This window comes from Ambystoma mexicanum, chromosome 13 (assembly GCF_040938575.1).
Source record: "Ambystoma mexicanum isolate Mex_15411 chromosome 13, UKY_AmexF1_1, whole genome shotgun sequence".
NCBI lineage: Eukaryota > Metazoa > Chordata > Amphibia > Caudata > Ambystomatidae > Ambystoma > Ambystoma mexicanum.
In genome coordinates, this window is record NC_090938.1 from 111,541,747 (window position 1) to 111,561,531 (window position 19,785).

General features: G+C 49.2%; 1 protein-coding gene across 1 annotated transcript in view; it reads right to left on the reverse strand.

Annotated features, from left to right (window-relative positions):
- LOC138520949 (AMP deaminase 1-like) overlaps nt 1–18,433 on the reverse strand; it is a 2,571,753-nt gene extending 2,553,320 nt beyond the window's left edge. Inside the window, exon 1 of the mRNA XM_069633401.1 lies at nt 18,276–18,433. Coding sequence (XP_069489502.1) covers nt 18,276–18,390 — 115 coding nt within the window. The 5' untranslated portion in view covers nt 18,391–18,433. The remainder of the gene's footprint in view (nt 1–18,275) is intronic.
- Between the last annotated feature and the right edge of the window lie 1,352 nt (nt 18,434–19,785).

Consider the following 19,785-nt stretch of genomic DNA (forward strand, 5'->3'; position numbering starts at 1 on the left):
ACATGCGATTGACCCTGTGCGAGCAGTGTACGTGTATTACTGGGGTACGCGGGAAGTTTCACACGTGAATGGCCCTGTGTGAGCGGGGTACGTGTATTACTTGTGTGCGCGGGAAGTTTCAAATGCGATCGGCCCTGTGCGAGTGGGGTACGTGCTTTTCGGGGGTGCGCGGGAAGTTCCACACGCGATTGGGCCTGTGCAAGCGGGGTATGTGTATTACTGGGGTTCGCGGGAAGTTTCACACGCGATTGTGCCTGCGTGAGCGGGGTACGTGTATTACTGGGGTTCGCGGGACATTTCACACGCGAATGGCCCTGTGCGAGCGGGGTACGTGTATTACTGGGGTGCGCGCAAAGTTTCACACGCGATTGGGCCTGTGCGAGCGGGGTACGTGTATTACTGGGGTTCGTGGGAAGTTTCACACGCGAATGGCCCTGTGCGAGCGGGGTACGTGTGTTACTGGGGTGCGCGCAAAGTTTCACATGCGATTGGGCCTGTGCGAGCGGGGTACGTGCATTTCGGGGGTGTGCGGGAAGTTTAACACACGATTGGGCCTGTGCGAGCGGGGTACGAGTATTACTGGGATGCGTGGGAAGTTTCACACGCGAATGGCCCTGTGCGAGCGGGGTATGTGTATTACTGGGGTTCGCAGGAAGTTTCACACGCGATCGGCCCTGTGTGAGCGAGGTACGTGTATTGTAGGGGTGCACGGGAAGTTTCACACGCGATTTCGCTGTCAGAGCGGGTACGTGTATCCAGTGGGGTGCGCGGCGAGTCCCACACGTGAACTGGCAGTGTGTGTCCTCCCAGGTGTGCCCTCTACCCCCTCGACGGCCCCTGCAGGCAACCCACACCACAGGGGACTACCCTGCACCCCTGGTCATGTCCCGCACGCAGCCCATCCACCATGGGCACGCCCCCCAGCCAGCCCACATGTCACCTTCCACTAGTGATCACCAACCCATGTCCCCCAGCACCCCCACCCCCCCAGCAGTGATGGGCACCTGCCAGCAGGCCCCGACTCATGTCCCCCAGCACCTCTACCCCCCAGCAGTGATGGGCACCTGCCAGCAGGCCCCGACTCATTTCCCCCAGCACCCCCAACCCCCAGCAGTGATGGGCACCTGCCAGCAGGCCCAGACTCATGTCCCCTAGCACACCCACCCCCCAGCAGTGATGGGCTCCTGCCAGCAGGCCCCGACTCATGTCCCTCTGCACCCCCACCCCCCAGCATGATGGGCACCTGCCAGTAGGCCCTGACTCATGTCCCCCTGCACACCCACCCCCTAGCAGTGATGGGCACCTGCCAGCAGGCCCCGACTCATGTCCCCGAGCACCCCCACCCCCAGCAGTGAGCCTCAGGCCCAGACTTATGTCCCAACAAACAACATGTCCTAACAAAACAGACCCATGTCCCGAAAGCCAACCCTAAGCCCCCTTGCCCCCCAATCCAAGCATGCAACCATCCACAGTACCCACTCCCAAATTACCCATGCTATGATAGATGAAATGAACCACCATGCCCATGCAGATATACACAACGTAGCCACACAGTGGCAACACGTGACTGAGGAAATGTTCAATGAGACATGCACAAAACCAATTACAGAACACAACACCAATTCTGAAGTAATAAAAGATGTATTAAAAACATAAAGAACTGACTTTGAGGAATAGTAAACTGGAAATTGAAAAATAGAAAAATCACGTACAATAAAAAAGTGGTCTATTGCCAATGTCCATAATAAAAACATAATCCAAATTTTAAAAAAAACATTGATCCATGGGAATATAGAAAAAGAAAGTATGTACAAGTCTGCAACTATATACAATGTAAGTCCAAATGGTCCATGATCCACAAACAAAAGGAAACCTACAAAAATGTCCTAGGAAGAAAGAACTATACACACACGAAGTGGAGCAATGTCCATTAACTCCAAATTAAAAGAAGAACAAAGGAAACCTAACACTATCTAACTATATGCAATGGTGACGGGCAAGTCCTGCGGCTCACTCTGTGATGTCCCGGGCCAGGGCATCATCGAACTCCATGTCGATGTCGCAGAGGCGGGCCTCTGCCCTGGCCCCGAGGTCTCGCAGGGATGCACTCATGGCCTGTTCCAACTCCCTACGAGTTGCCTCGAGGCACTCTGCCTGCCTCAATGCCCGACGCATGGAGAACTCCGCCCTGACCATGGTGAGCTGCGCCTCTTCTGCCCGCCGCCGTTCCGCATCTATGCGCTGGCCCAACCGCAGCCACACAGAAGACACACCCATTCCAGGGTTCTTCTGCCCTCTGGCCGATGCCTGCCCCTCTGATGTCGATGGCCCCTAGACATCATTGCTCCCACCTAGAGCCTGCTGCTGTTGCTGCTGTCCTTGTGCCCTGTCCGATGCCTGCACATCCTCCATCTGCTGGACTCCAGTTGTTGGGGTGTCCACCACTGCTGGACCGCCGACTCCCGACGGTGGCAGGGATGGGATCTCCACTGTTAGGCAGAAACCTGTGCAGTTCCCTTAGGGACCACTGCAAAAAGTTTAAGACTACAGGTGTTGGCAGTAAACCCATTCATTTGGTAGCAATCTGTACCACCCAGATTTACCTGGTAGCTGTGGCTGAGCAGTCAGACTTCCCTCAAGAAGAGTTAGGCAGTATTTAGAGTATACACATTAGGTACAAAAATACAGTAGCACAAGCAAACACTGACCAGAGCGTGGGTATAAAAGTATATAATTATTTATTTAAAAACACACTTGTAAAAATACACTGGCACTAATATGTCAAGCAAGTTCAAACACAGTCACTAGAAATATATACACCTCCCTGATTAATTATTCGACAAGTCTTAGGAAAAGAACACCACTTATTATCAATACAGGGGTGAGCGCTTAACCAAGTTGGCACTCCAATAATTATTTAAAAAGGGAGGGAAAAGGCAGAATTAGGAAAGCACACAATACCAACACTTTTAAAAGACCCACAGCAAGTCAAGAAAGGCAGAGTCTACTGTAGAGCAAAAAGTTCATAGGCCAGGCCCACTCTTGGAGAGAGCAAGGCGGAATGTGCCCAAGATCACACAGTTGAAGTACACTTTAAAAGTATTTGCAGATAGTTCAAAAAGGAGTTGGATCAGTTCAGAAAAGTTAGTTAACAGGTCCCAGGTCACCCCAGGATAGAGAGTCAAGGATTTACGGGACACCTTGAACAGTCTGTTGCAAGGGAGACCTGGCGGGACACAGTACCTGAAATGGTGAGAAAGCTCCAGTGGGGGCAGTTGTTCCTGGCATCCGGTGCAAGACAGTGCTTCGTCCAGGGGAAGAGAAGATCCCGACGTGGAGGAAAGCTGGAGTCGTTGCACTGCCAGGGAAGAAACCAGCCGCAGAGTTTTCCGGTTAAAAGGTACTACCGATTTATTCGCGGTATTGGTGAAGCGTGGCTATCCGGCTGCCGGGGTGCTTGGCATGGCGATTCGACCACGAGACGATCCAGGAAGGCGAAAAGAGGGCGAACTGGTTAACCCCACCAGTTCGAAGGAAGAAGACTCTCCAGGAAGAAGATCTTCTCTGTTGTTGGGAAGTGGTGAGTCGGTTCAGCAGGGCTCTACCGGTGGTGTCGTCGTTGCAGATCGGCTCAGCTTCTCCCTCTTCGGATTCTTTAGGTCCTGTGGCGACTTCCGAAGTTCCAGTCCCCAAAGCCCTGCTTTTATGCAGAAAACCCCCATTCACCAGTCCTAGCTGTCACTCAAACATGCTAAGTGGTGAGCCGGGCGTCTCACCACTGGGCCAATCACACAAGAGTGCGACTTCAGTTGCCGAGGAAACTCAGTCCAGGGTGCCTATTTCCCCCTCCCACACATCCTGTAGACCCAGACAGAGTGGCACCACGTTTGGAGGCTTCTGTGCAGAAGCCCGCCAAAAGTGGAACAAAGGGCTCGACTTGGGTTGGAGTTACAGAGGCGAACACACACGCCATTTTAAAACCGAGTCCTGGCAAAAAGACCCAACCGGGGAATAAATATTAAATAAATAACCCGGCGGTATCTTTAACACCAAAGTGGTGCGCTTAAAATGAATGGGAAAATCCCATAGGAAATATTCCGGTGGAATATTTCGCGTGGTAACCACTGCCACCTGCCAGAAACTCGAGGAGGGGGGACTGTACAGTGCCCCCTCGAAAAACAGACCCAGGGGCAATCTAATTACCCCTACCAGTACTTCCACAATATGATGGTTTCTACTGGTTCTGTTCACAATTTTAGACTAGTAAAGTCAATGGTGACTTTACATGCCCTGGGAGACAGTAGTCAGTCCCAGGGTATGGAGTCTATGTTTGGGGGTCAGTCACTATGACACCCCTGTGATTCTGCACTGAGGGTGCTGTGTAACACACATCCCAAAAACACATGAAGCCCTATGGAGTAAAAGACCCCATAGCCCATAAAACACATTACAAAGTCAAAGGACATTCTCAAATCATGCCTAAGAGTGGGAGAAAAATAATCTCACTCTTAGCAGGAGAAAAAATAAAACCCAAAAATCCAGCAAAGCTGCTGGGGGACTCACTAGGTTTGGGAAATTAGCCCATACAGAGAATTCTCCCTAACAAGCATCCAGAGTTCTAAGGTGCCAAGCAGTTGAGGACTCCAGTGTTATCCTGACCGTTTGTTATTTTCTCCAAATCCCCTTTTCCCCCATTCTGGTCAGTTCAATAATTGTTCAGTTGATTGTTGGATATACTGGTTTGAGGGAATAGGTGGGCAATTCATCTGCTCCTGCAGGAGAGCGGTGTTGGGACCTGATAGTTCATGGCCAGAATGTTTAACCTTGTGTTAGAAACAGGAGTCCTACCCGACTCCCTAGTGGAGCCTTAATAGTAGTGATACCAAAAGAAGGAAGAGACCCGACACATTACCAATCATACCGCCCAATCTCCTTGTTAAACACAGACGTAAAGACTTTTGCGAAAGTGCAGGGTAAAAGACAAGAAAAACAAATGCCAACATTAATCCGTGGTGATCAGGTATGATTTATCCCCGGGCAGCAGGGCGCTGATAACATCAGAAAAACAATCGACTTAATGCACACTGCACAAGAGCAGAAGCTGGACAGATACCTGGTTTCCATTGACTCGGAAAAGACTTTCGACCGGGTTGAATGACAAACATGGGGAAAGTACTGGAGAAAATGGGCTTCGCCCCCAACTTTCGGTGGTGGATCTCAGCACTTCATAGAGATCCGACGGCCAAAGTACTAGGGAATGGTATAATCTCAAACCCCTTCCATCTAACCAGAGGTACTAGACAGGGCTGCCCCTTCTCCCCGCTCTTATATGCGCTTAATATGGAACCCCTGGCAATAGCAATTAGAGAAAATCCTGACATTACAGGGATAAAATACAGCAAAGTTGATTTTAAATTGTCCCTATTTACAGATGACATTTTATGGTAAGTAATTGATGTACCCCAATGCCTTCCGAGACTTCTAGATCAGATAGCTTCCTTTGGGCTTTCTCAGGCCTAAAAATAAATGCATTGAAATCCAATGTCATGCCATTACAGTTGGATCATTCACCCATGGAGGACTTGGGCACACTGGGAGGGATGAGAATTGAACTTAAAGAAATAACCTACCTGGGGATACGACTACCCAGAGATCTGAGTCAGTTGATTGACATCAATTATACTCCTGCAACTGACAAACTTACATCTGACCTCACCCGTTGGGCCTCAGATCCGCTCGTGGTATGGTAGGATGACCGATTAAATGACTGTCCTTCTGCACTTACTATTCCTGTTTACCACCATCCCATCACCACTCCCAGTTATTTTCTTTAGAAAACCTAATTCTATGATATCCAAATGTATTTAGCAAGGGAAAAGACCCAGCGTCATAAGAACCACCCTGGCCCTACCCAGAGACTTTGGAGGGTTTGGACTCCCAGATTTATAACTCTATTATAAGGCTGCCCAATTGCAAATCTTGTTTGAACACATGAGGCATGACATGGGCATGTATTGGACGTATTTGGAAGACTCGTACACCCATCCTAAGAAAGTTAGAGATCTGCTATGGCCCCCTACTAAATCAATCCCAGCAAGTGTTAGGAATCACCCATCGTCTGGGGTACTATGGATATTATGGAAAAAGAATGGTCCCAATGAACGGCTCTCTACCTGGACATCCCCTCTGAGCTTGTTGTGGGGAACACCACTGGATCGGGGCAAAAAGGGATTCAATCACACACAACTATGGTCTGATAGAGGCCTGAAGAGGGTGGGGCAACTCTTTAAGGAGGGCCAATTTAAGGACTATGAGACGTGAAAGAAATGCTAGGGGGTGATGTATGCAGTGTATTTGAATATTTGCGGTTAAAGTGAATATGTGCACAACCCAGAGTGCTCCCCAAAAGTTCATGGCCATTAACTGGCTTCGAACAAACTATTAACGATGCCACCTCCAGAAAAGGGATTGTATCCAGGATGTACAATGGTGACAGCAGATGTTTCAGGGAGACAAAACTTTAAACAATATTGGGCTACACAAACTGGATTAGACATATCTGAAGATACATGGGGAAAAGTCTATGAGATTATGTTTCACAGAAACCTTTTCACTTCTACAATGGAACATCATTTTAAAAAATTGTACACGGCTGGCACTTATCCCCCCACAAACCTTCGAAAATGTTCTCCAGAGTTTTTCTCCCTCTGACCCAGGGAATGTGGCGAGTACAGTACATCATATCACCTATGGTGGACTTGTCCTAAGATCCAGGTGTTTTTGGCTGAGGTCCTTAACTGGATGAAGGAGATTGTGGGAATATCTCTGAACCTTGAAGCATTGCAATTGCTTTTCGGTGTTCAGGGGGGGGGGACTGGCGGGGGGCACTAGGGAGGAAGCCCGACCTCCGAGAATGTGGGATGCTATGTTAAGAGCTGGGAGGGTGGCAATAGCACAGAGATGGAAAATTAAATCCGCCCCTTCAAAAGCAGATTGGAAGAATACATTGTGGGATATTTTCATCCTAGAGAAGCTCACTGCAATGATGTATGACGGTGTGGAAGCTATTCACATAGAATGGGGATTGTTCATTTTGAAATGGGGTAGTAGTAAACCAAGGTTATACATTAGTGAGCGATTAAGACCAGCACTTAAGATAACATTGGGCTGTAGCTCTGCTGTCCCCATTTGGGAAAAGTCTCACCCGCCTTTCTCCCCCCACCCCATAATGGGAATGGTTGCAAGGCTGGTTTAATGTGTATACTCGGTTCAGCCATCGGTCCCAATGCAGAGAGAGTCTCATGTATTTCACACTGCGTGTTCCTGAATGTGTCATCATCCAAATTTGATCATGCATGCATCCTAAAATATATGTTCTGTATAGTGTAAGTTTATAGGAGAGGGAATGGCTGAAAATGGAACATAAGGCTTGGTAAAATGTCATTGTTTTTGTTGATGTTCAAGAAAAAGTTAATATAAATTAAAGTAAAATAAAGGTTTATAGCCAAAAATAGAGGGAAAAGGCAGCGTTGGTTGTGAAGGACTACCAAACTCTGCACTTTATACAGACGACCAGTGTACTGTATTGCCTATGACAACGCGATTGGGCCTGTGGGAGCGGGGTACGTGTATTACTGGGGTGCGCGGGAAGTTTCACACGCGATTGGGCCTGTGCGAGCGGGTTACGTGTATTACTGGGGTGCGCGGGAAGTTTCACACGCGAATGGCCCTGTGCGAGCGGGGTACATGTATTACTGGGGTGCATGGGAAGTTTCACACGCGATTGGGCTTGTGCGAGCGGCGTACGTGTATTACTGGGGTTCGCGGGAAGTTTCACACGCGATTGGGCCTGTGGGAGTGGGGTACGTGTATTACTGGGATGCGTGGGAAGTTTCACACGCAAATGGCCCTGTGTGAGCGGGGTACGTGTATCACTGCGGTGCGTGCAAAGTTTCACACGCGATTGGGCCTGTGCGAGCGGGTTACGTGTAATACTGGGGTGTGCGGGAAGTTTCACATGCGAATGGCCCTGTGCGAGCGGGGTACGTGTATTACTAGAGTGCGCAGGAAGTTTCACACGCGAATGGCCCTGTGCGAGCGGGGTACGTGTATTACTGTGGTGCGCTCAAAGTTTCACACACGACTGGGCCTGTGCGAGCTGGGTACGTGCCTTTCGGGGGTGCGTGGGAAGTTTTACACACGATTGGGCCTGTGCGAGCGGGGTACGTGTATTACTGGGGTACGCTGGAAGTTTCACACGTGAATGGCCCTGTGTGAGCGGGGTACGTGTATTACTTGGGTGCGCGGGAAGTTTCAAACGCGATCGGCCCTGTGCGAGTGGGGTACGTGCATTTCGGGGGTGCGCGGGAAGTTTCACACGCGATTGGGCCTTCGTGAGCGGGGTACGTGTATTACTGGGGTTCGCGGGACGTTTCACACGCGAATGGCCCTGTGCGAGCGGGGTACGTGTATTACTGGGGTGCGCGCAAAGTTTCACACGCGATTGGGCCTGTGCAAGCGGGGTACGTGTATTACTGGGGTTCGTGGGAAGTTTCACACGCGAATGGCCCTGTGCGAGCGGGGTACGTGTGTTACTGGGGTGCGCGCAAAGTTTCACATGCGATTGGGCCTGTGCGAGCGGGGTACGTGCATTTCGGGGGTGTGCGGGAAGTTTAACACGCGATTGGGCCTGTGCGAGCGGGGTACGTGTATTACTGGGATGCGTGGGAAGTTTCACACGCGAATGGCCCTGTGCGAGCGGGGTACGTGTATTACTAGAGTGCGCGGGAAGTTTCACACGCGAATGGCCCTGTGCGAGCGGGGTACGTGTATTACTGTGGTGCGCTCAAAGTTTCACACACGACTGGGCCTGTGCGAGCTGGATACGTGCATTTCGGGGGTGCATGGGAAGTTTTACACACGATTGGGCCTGTGCGAGCGGGGTACGTGTATTACTGGGGTACGCGGGAAGTTTCACACGTGAATGGCCCTGTGTGAGCGGGGTACGTGTATTACTTGGGTGCGCGGGAAGTTTCAAACGCGATCGGCCCTGTGCGAGTGGGGTACGTGCATTTCGGGGGTGCGCGGGAAGTTTCACACGCGATTGGGCCTGTGCAAGCGGGGTACGTGTATTACTGGGGTTAGCGGGAAGTTTCACACGCGATTGGGCCTTCGTGAGCGGGGTACGTGTATTACTGGGGTTCGCAGGACGTTTCACACGCGAATGGCCCTGTGCGAGCGGGGTACGTGTATTACTGGGGTGCGCGCAAGGTTTCACACGCGATTGGGCCTGTGCGAGCGGGGTACGTGTGTTACTGGGGTGCGCGCAAAGTTTCACATGCGATTGGGCCTGTGCGAGTGGGGTACGTGCATTTCGGGGGTGTGCGGGAAGTTTAACACGCGATTGGGCCTGTGCGAGCGGGGTACGTTTATTACTGGGATGCGTGGGAAGTTTCACACGCGAATGGCCCTGTGCGAGCGGGGTATGTGTATTACTGGGGTTCGTAGGAAGTTTCACACGCGAATGGCCCTGTGCGAGCGGGGTATGTGTATCACTGTGATGCGCTCAAAGTTTCACACACGAATGGGCCTGTGCGAGCTGGGTACGTGCATTTCGGGGGTGCGTGGGAAGTTTTACATGCGATTGGCCCTGTGCGAGCAGTGTACGTGTATTACTGGGGTACGCGGGAAGTTTCACACGTGAATGGCCCTGTGTGAGCGGGGTACGTGTATTACTTGGGTGCGCGGGAAGTTTCAAATGCGATCGGCCCTGTGCGAGTGGGGTACGTGCTTTTCGGGGGTGCGCGGGAAGTTCCACACGCGATTGGGCCTGTGCAAGCGGGGTACGTGTATTACTGGGGTTCGCGGGAAGTTTCACACGCGATTGTGCCTGCGTGAGCGGGGTACGTGTATTACTGGGGTTCGCGGGACATTTCACACGCGAATGGCCCTGTGCGAGCGGGGTACGTGTATTACTGGGGTGCGCGCAAAGTTTCACACGCGATTGGGCCTGTGCGAGCGGGGTACGTGTATTACTGGGGTTCGTGGGAAGTTTCACATGCGAATGGCCCTGTGCGAGCGGGGTACGTGTGTTACTGGGGTGCGCGCAAAGTTTCACATGCGATTGGGCCTGTGCGAGCGGGGTACGTGCATTTCGGGGGTGTGCGGGAAGTTTAACACACGATTGGGCCTGTGCGAGCGGGGTACGAGTATTACTGGGATGCGTGGGAAGTTTCACACGCGAATGGCCCTGTGCGAGCGGGGTATGTGTATTACTGGGGTTCGCAGGAAGTTTCACACGCGATCGGCCCTGTGTGAGCGAGGTACGTGTATTGTAGGGGTGCACGGGAAGTTTCACACGCGATTTCGCTGTCAGAGCGGGTACGTGTATCCAGTGGGGTGCGCGGCGAGTCCCACACGTGAACTGGCAGTGTGTGTCCTCCCAGGTGTGCCCTCTACCCCCTCGACGGCCCCTGCAGGCAACCCACACCACAGGGGACTACCCTGCACCCCTGGTCATGTCCCGCACGCAGCCCATCCACCATGGGCACGCCCCCCAGCCAGCCCACATGTCACCTTCCACTAGTGATCACCAACCCATGTCCCCCAGCACCCCCACCCCCCCAGCAGTGATGGGCACCTGCCAGCAGGCCCCGACTCATGTCCCCCAGCACCTCTACCCCCCAGCAGTGATGGGCACCTGCCAGCAGGCCCCGACTCATTTCCCCCAGCACCCCCAACCCCCAGCAGTGATGGGCACCTGCCAGCAGGCCCAGACTCATGTCCCCCAGCACACCCACCCCCCAGCAGTGATGGGCTCCTGCCAGCAGGCCCCGACTCATGTCCCCCTGCACCCCCACCCCCCAGCATGATGGGCACCTGCCAGTAGGCCCTGACTCATGTCCCCCTGCACCCCCACCCCCTAGCAGTGATGGGCACCTGCCAGCAGGCCCCGACTCATGTCCCCGAGCACCCCCACCCCCAGCAGTGAGCCTCAGGCCCAGACTTATGTCCCAACAAACAACATGTCCTAACAAAACAGACCCATGTCCCGAAAGCCAACCCTAAGCCCCCTTGCCCCCCAATCCAAGCATGCAACCATCCACAGTACCCACTCCCAAATTACCCATGCTATGATAGATGAAATGAAGCACCATGCCCATGCAGATATACACAACGTAGCCACACAGTGGCAACACGTGACTGAGGAAATGTTCAATGAGACATGCACAAAACCAATTACAGAACACAACACCAATTCTGAAGTAATAAAAGATGTATTAAAAACATAAAGAACTGACTTTGAGGAATAGTAAACTGGAAATTGAAAAATAGAAAAATCACGTACAATAAAAAAGTGGTCCATTGCCAATGTCCATAATAAAAACATAATCCAAATTTTAAAAAAAACATTGATCCATGGGAATATAGAAAAAGAAAGTATGTACAAGTCTGCAACTATATACAATGTAAGTCCAAATGGTCCATGATCCACAAACAAAAGGAAACCTACAAAAATGTCCTAGGAAGAAAGAACTATACACACACGAAGTGGAGCAATGTCCATTAACTCCAAATGAAAAGAAGAACAAAGGAAACCTAACACTATCTAACTATATGCAATGGTGACGGGCAAGTCCTGCGGCTCACTCTGTGATGTCCCGGGCCAGGGCATCATCGAACTCCATGTCGATGTCGCAGAGGCGGGCCTCTGCCCTGGCCCCGAGGTCTCGCAGGGATGCACTCATGGCCTGTTCCAACTCCCTACGAGTTGCCTCGAGGCACTCTGCCTGCCTCAATGCCCGACGCATGGAGAACTCCGCCCTGACCATGGTGAGCTGCGCCTCTTCTGCCCGCCGCCGTTCCGCATCTATGCGCTGGCCCAACCGCAGCCACACGGAAGACACACCCATTCCAGGGTTCTTCTGCCCTCTGGCCGATGCCTGCCCCTCTGATGTCGATGGCCCCTAGACATCATTGCTCCCACCTAGAGCCTGCTGCTGTTGCTGCTGTCCATGTGCCCTGTCCGATGCCTGCACATCCTCCATCTGCTGGACTCCAGTTGTTGGGGTGTCCACCACTGCTGGACCGCCGACTCCCGACGGTGGCAGGGATGGGATCTCCACTGTTAGGCAGAAACCTGTGCAGTTCCCTTAGGGACCACTGCAAAAAGTTTAAGACTACAGGTGTTGGCAGTAAACCCATTCATTTGGTAGCAATCTGTACCACCCAGATTTACCTGGTAGCTGTGGCTGAGCAGTCAGACTTCCCTCAAGAAGAGTTAGGCAGTATATAGAGTATACACATTAGGTACAAAAATACAGTAGCACAAGCAAACACTGACCAGAGCGTGGGTATAAAAGTATATAATTATTTATTTAAAAACACACTTGTAAAAATACACTGGCACTAATATGTCAAGCAAGTTCAAACACAGTCACTAGAAATATATACACCTCCCTGATTAATTATTCGACAAGTCTTAGGAAAAGAACACCACTTATTATCAATACAGGGGTGAGCGCTTAACCAAGTTGGCACTCCAATAATTATTTAAAAAGGGAGGGAAAAGGCAGAATTAGGAAAGCACACAATACCAACACTTTTAAAAGACCCACAGCAAGTCAAGAAAGGCAGAGTCTACTTTAGAGCAAAAAGTTCATAGGCCAGGCCCACTCTTGGAGAGAGCAAGGCGGAATGTGCCCAAGATCACACAGTTGAAGTACACTTTAAAAGTATTTGCAGATAGTTCAAAAAGGAGTTGGATCAGTTCAGAAAAGTTAGTTAACAGGTCCCAGGTCACCCCAGGATAGAGAGTCAAGGATTTACGGGACACCTTGAACAGTCTGTTGCAAGGGAGACCTGGCGGGACACAGTACCTGAAATGGTGAGAAAGCTCCAGTGGGGGCAGTTGTTCCTGGCATCCGGTGCAAGTCAGTGCTTCGTCCAGGGGAAGAGAAGATCCCGACGTGGAGGAAAGCTGGAGTCGTTGCACTGCCAGGGAAGAAACCAGCCGCAGAGTTTTCCCGTTAAAAGGTACTACCGATTTATTCGCGGTATTGGTGAAGCGTGGCTATCCGGCTGCCGGGGTGCTTGGCATGGCGATTCGACCACGAGACGATCCAGGAAGGCGAAAAGAGGGCGAACTGGTTAACCCCACCAGTTCGAAGGAAGAAGACTCTCCAGGAAGAAGATCTTCTCTGTTGTTGGGAAGTGGTGAGTCGGTTCAGCAGGGCTCTACCGGTGGTGTCGTCGTTGCAGATCGGCTCAGCTTCTCCCTCTTCGGATTCTTTAGGTCCTGTGGCGACTTCCGAAGTTCCAGTCCCCAAAGCCCTGCTTTTATGCAGAAAACCCCCATTCACCAGTCCTAGCTGTCACTCAAACATGCTAAGTGGTGAGCCGGGCGTCTCACCACTGGGCCAATCACACAAGAGTGCGACTTCAGTTGCCGAGGAAACTCAGTCCAGGGTGCCTATTTCCCCCTCCCACACATCCTGTAGACCCAGACAGAGTGGCACCACGTTTGGAGGCTTCTGTGCAGAAGCCCGCCAAAAGTGGAACAAAGGGCTCGACTTGGGTTGGAGTTACAGAGGCGAACACACACGCCATTTTAAAACCGAGTCCTGGCAAAAAGACCCAACCGGGGAATAAATATTAAATAAATAACCCGGCGGTATCTTTAACACCAAAGTGGTGCGCTTAAAATGAATGGGAAAATCCCATAGGAAATATTCCGGTGGAATATTTCGCGTGGTAACCACTGCCACCTGCCAGAAACTCGAGGAGGGGGGACTGTACAGTGCCCCCTCGAAAAACAGACCCAGGGGCAATCTAATTACCCCTACCAGTACTTCCACAATATGATGGTTTCTACTGGTTCTGTTCACAATTTAAGACTAGTAAAGTCAATAGTGACTTTACATGCCCTGGGAGACAGTAGTCAGTCCCAGGGTATGGAGTCTATGTTTGGGGGTCACTATGACACCCCTGTGATTCTGCACTGAGGGTGCTGTGTAACACACATCCCAAAAACACATGAAGCCCTATGGAGTAAAAGACCCCATAGCCCATAAAACACATTACAAAGTCAAAGGACATTCTCAAATCATGCCTAAGAGTGGGAGAAAAATAATCTCACTCTTAGCAGGAGAAAAAATAAAACCCAAAAATCCAGCAAAGCTGCTGGGGGACTCACTAGGTTTGGGAAATTAGCCCATACAGAGAATTCTCCCTAACAAGCATCCAGAGTTCTAAGGTGCCAAGCAGTTGAGGACTCCAGTGTTATCCTGACCGTTTGTTATTTTCTCCAAATCCCCTTTTCCCCCATTCTGGTCAGTTCAATAATTGTTCAGTTGATTGTTGGATATACTGGTTTGAGGGAATAGGTGGGCAATTCATCTGCTCCTGCAGGAGAGCGGTGTTGGGACCTGATAGTTCATGGCCAGAATGTTTAACCTTGTGTTAGAAACAGGAGTCCTACCCGACTCCCTAGTGGAGCCTTAATAGTAGTGATACCAAAAGAAGGAAGAGACCCGACACATTACCAATCATACCGCCCAATCTCCTTGTTAAACACAGACGTAAAGACTTTTGCGAAAGTGCAGGGTAAAAGACAAGAAAAACAAATGCCAACATTAATCCGTGGTGATCAGGTATGATTTATCCCCGGGCAGCAGGGCGCTGATAACATCAGAAAAACAATCGACTTAATGCACACTGCACAAGAGCAGAAGCTGGACAGATACCTGGTTTCCATTGACTCGGAAAAGACTTTCGACCGGGTTGAATGACAAACATGGGGAAAGTACTGGAGAAAATGGGCTTCGCCCCCAACTTTCGGTGGTGGATCTCAGCACTTCATAGAGATCCGACGGCCAAAGTACTAGGGAATGGTATAATCTCAAACCCCTTCCATCTAACCAGAGGTACTAGACAGGGCTGCCCCTTCTCCCCGCTCTTATATGCGCTTAATATGGAACCCCTGGCAATAGCAATTAGAGAAAATCCTGACATTACAGGGATAAAATGCAGCAAAGTTGATTTTAAATTGTCCCTATTTACAGATGACATTTTATGGTAAGTAATTGATGTACCCCAATGCCTTCCGAGACTTCTAGATCAGATAGCTTCCTTTGGGCTTTCTCAGGCCTAAAAATAAATGCATTGAAATCCAATGTCATGCCATTACAGTTGGATCATTCACCCATGGAGGACTTGGGCACACTGGGAGGGATGAGAATTGAACTTAAAGAAATAACCTACCTGGGGATACGACTACCCAGAGATCTGAGTCAGTTGATTGACATCAATTATACTCCTGCAACTGACAAACTTACATCTGACCTCACCCGTTGGGCCTCAGATCCGCTCGTGGTATGGTAGGATGACCGATTAAATGACTGTCCTTCTGCACTTACTATTCCTGTTTACCACCATCCCATCACCACTCCCAGTTATTTTCTTTAGAAAACCTAATTCTATGATATCCAAATGTATTTAGCAAGGGAAAAGACCCAGCGTCATAAGAACCACCCTGGCCCTACCCAGAGACTTTGGAGGGTTTGGACTCCCAGATTTATAACTCTATTATAAGGCTGCCCAATTGCAAATCTTGTTTGAACACATGAGGCATGACATGGGCATGTATTGGACGTATTTGGAAGACTCGTACACCCATCCTAAGAAAGTTAGAGATCTGCTATGGCCCCCTACTAAATCAATCCCAGCAAGTGTTAGGAATCACCCATCGTCTGGGGTACTATGGATATTATGGAAAAAGAATGGTCCCAATGAACGGCTCTCTACCTGGACATCCCCTCTGAGCTTGTTGTGGGGAACACCACTGGATCGGGGCAAAAAGGGATTCAATCACACACAACTATGGTCTGATAGAGGCCTAAAGAGGGTGGGGCAACTCTTTAAGGAGGGCCAATTTAAGGACTATGAGACGGTGAAAGAAATGCTAGGGGGTGATGTATGCAGTGTATTTGAATATTTGCGGTTAAAGTGCATATGTGCACAACCCAGAGTGCTCCCCAAAAGTTCATGGCCATTAACTGGCTTCGAACAAACTATTAACGATGCCACCTCCAGAAAAGGGATTGTATCCAGGATGTACAATGGTGACAGCAGATGTTTCAGGGAGACAAAACTTTAAACAATATTGGGCTACACAAACTGGATTAGACATATCTGAAGATACATGGGGAAAAGTCTATGAGATTATGTTTCACAGAAACCTTTTCACTTCTACAATGGAACATCATTTTAAAAAATTGTACACGGCTGGCACTTATCCCCCCACAAACCTTCGAAAATGTTCTCCAGAGTTTTTCTCCCTCTGACCCAGGGAATGTGGCGAGTACAGTACATCATATCACCTATGGTGGACTTGTCCTAAGATCCAGGTGTTTTTGGCTGAGGTCCTTAACTGGATGAAGGAGATTGTGGGAATATCTCTGAACCTTGAAGCATTGCAATTGCTTTTCGGTGTTCAGGGGGGGGGGACTGGCGGGGGGCACTAGGGAGGAAGCCCGACCTCCGAGAATGTGGGATGCTATGTTAAGAGCTGGGAGGGTGGCAATAGCACAGAGATGGAAAATTAAATCTGCCCCTTCAAAAGCAGATTGGAAGAATACATTGTGGGATATTTTCATCCTAGAGAAGCTCACTGCAATGATGTATGACGGTGTGGAAGCTATTCACATAGAATGGGGATTGTTCATTTTGAAATGGGGTAGTAGTAAACCAAGGTTATACATTAGTGAGCGATTAAGACCAGCACTTAAGATAACATTGGGCTGTAGCTCTGCTGTCCCCATTTGGGAAAAGTCTCACCCGCCTTTCTCCCCCCACCCCATAATGGGAATGGTTGCAAGGCTGGTTTAATGTGTATTCTCGGTTCAGCCATCGGTCCCAATGCAGAGAGAGTCTCATGTATTTCACACTGCGTGTTCCTGAATGTGTCATCATCCAAATTTGATCATGCATGCATCCTAAAATATATGTTCTGTATAGTGTAAGTTTATAGGAGAGGGAATGGCTGAAAATGGAACATAAGGCTTGGTAAAATGTCATTGTTTTTGTTGATGTTCAAGAAAAAGTTAATATAAATTAAAGTAAAAAAAAGGTTTATAGCCAAAAATAGAGGGAAAAGGCAGCGTTGGTTGTGAAGGACTACCAAACTCTGCACTTTATACAGACGACCAGTGTACTGTATTGCCTATGACAACATTATAATATTAAGAATCGTAGAACATGTCAGTTCCCGTTGCTATTGTTTGCAGTTTTAGCACTGACTTTACCAAAGCACCAAAATAAATCACAAAACATAAAATAATAAAAGACAATAAACAAGGCAATTGGGGACAAAAGTAAAGGACTATACTTAGTACAATAAAAAACATTCAAAATAAATGAAACCTGTAATGGATGGCAAGAGAATTGCAAATGTGGCAAATAACTGGAAACAGGAACTGTTATAGCCTTCTGTCAACTTTTACCCCTAGCCATCCAAGCCGTGACACTAGTTGCTTTCTAACCTATCATACTAGTCAAGGCAAATTCCATAAAACTGTAGGACCATGTGGTATTTCAACCCAGCTCTCACCACTGCTCCTCCTTTGAAGAGCCATACCATATCCATTTGTCAATCCAGCGCCATGCTAGTGAAGCGTTCAGAAGTGCAATTGAGGTTTAACAAATCCTCACACATCACAAAGCACTTGGATTGGGCACAACCTTGAGCATGGGCAGTACATTGTTCAACTAATGCCACACCATGGATCGAATCGAGAGGCATAACATGTACTTTCTTTTTAGGCATACTTTTGACAGGTAAAAAGAATCAAGCAGAAGTCAATCAGAGATAAGATGTTTTTTATCGGTGCAAAGGGTATCTTGTGTGTCAAGTGATTCTGTGTCAGTCAATGATAAGTACTGTATAACAAACACCCCATGATGGAGGTTAATGAATTCTGCCCTCTGACAAAAATACATAAATATATTAATTTAGTTGTGCTCTAAGTTACAGCTGCTGCACAATATTGCATATATAAACAAACAAATATATTTTGCAGCCAACACTGCAACATGATTAAGCTATAGTATGTACATGACACTTGAAATAACAATATCTCATTAATAAAATGTCAACCATCTACTACAATATTTGTGACAAAAGATCAAATCAAACTTTCTATAGTCAAAGTTAAGAAAAAGCACCAAGTCTCTTTAAAGTGAGTCACAAGGAAGTTTGCTAAATTAACAGGGCTTACTTGGCTGGAATTCTGCTTCGTTCGAGAACTTGCCTTCTTTACTTTGGAGAAACTCAGAGACAGTGCTGGAAAATCTTTGGAAGGACAATCGAATGTATTTCTCACGAATAGTCATAGCACGATGTAGGTCCCAGCAGATTAGATCAAAATCATCTACTGTTACCTACAAGAAAATAATAGTGTTACTTTCCTGGAAAATTCATACAGGTATGGAAACACTTATAGGATTAGCATACATCATTGTCACCATAGGAAATCGAGTATAGTATATAAAACTGTTTCAAAAGAAATATGTTGGTAGTCCTCAGACTGTAATATGTTTTTTCACAATCCTGAGTTCAAGAGGCAACTCAAAGCCAAGATGTAAGGCTTGCAATGTTTAAAATAAACAGAAAATAAGGGGCTAGGTTTAACCGGGATCACATGTGGGATTCATAAACAAAACAAAGTGGCCAGACTTCTCTTAGGACCATGGTTCTCCCAGTCCCACAATCTTTCCCTAAATATCCACCTCACTGGTGGGAAATAGAGTCCCTCCCAGTCCCTTGGATTTTAGATGTCCCATACATCTTTCCTGGCCTTCTGTGATGTCTTCCTTGTATTTCAGAATGTTGAAGTGCTTCTCCTTGGCTTCCAGAATAACTGGCACCACCCCCAAACCCCCCCCCGGTGACCCGGGTCATCAGATTATGGGTCAGGCATCAGAAGTTTAACATCGCATTGGATCCAGATGTTCTCAGGCCTAACCCCTTTTCAGGCATTCTGAGCCTTGCCTGGGTGTTGCTCAACCACCAACTTATAGGCCTTAACAAGCCAGTTCTCTGAGGTGTTTTCTGATGTCCAGGAATTACTCCTTTCCCCTGGCTCTTGGCTTGTTCCACTTCACAAGCCCAGAAGTTGACTTATGAAAAACAACAAACAAAGTTCATTTTACTTCTGGTTTCTAATATGGGGGTACAATCTTTAACAAATATTAGTACCCCGGCGAGAGACAATCAGAATGAAACAAGCATTCTGATTGGCTCTCGCCAGGTCCATACCCGGCCGGGAATCCCTCCGTCGGGATTCCACAGCCTTTTTCCCCGGCGAGGGGCGTGGCAACCCCTCAGCCTATGGGGAGGCTCGAAGCGGGGCCTCCCCGCGGCTGAGAGGCTGCCTTCGACCCCCGCCGGGGACTCGGGTAAGTATTTTTTTTTCTCCCTTCCCTCTCCTCCCTCCCACCCGCCCCTCCAACTTACCCTCTTGTTTCTGCGTCCCCGGCGGTGGACGAGGGAAGTCTCCAGCCGTGTGGAGACTCGGAGCGGGGCCATCCCCGCTCCGTGCTTCCACACGGCTGGGGGCTTTCCTCGTCCCCCGCTGGGGACGCAGGTACGTTTTTTTTCCCCTCCCACTCCCACCCTCCCAACACTGTCTACCTTTTTCTTGATCCTTTTTTGCGTCCCTGGCGGGGGACGAGGGAAGTCTCCAGCCGTGTGGAGGCGTGGAGCGGGGATGGCCCCGTCCCCCGCCG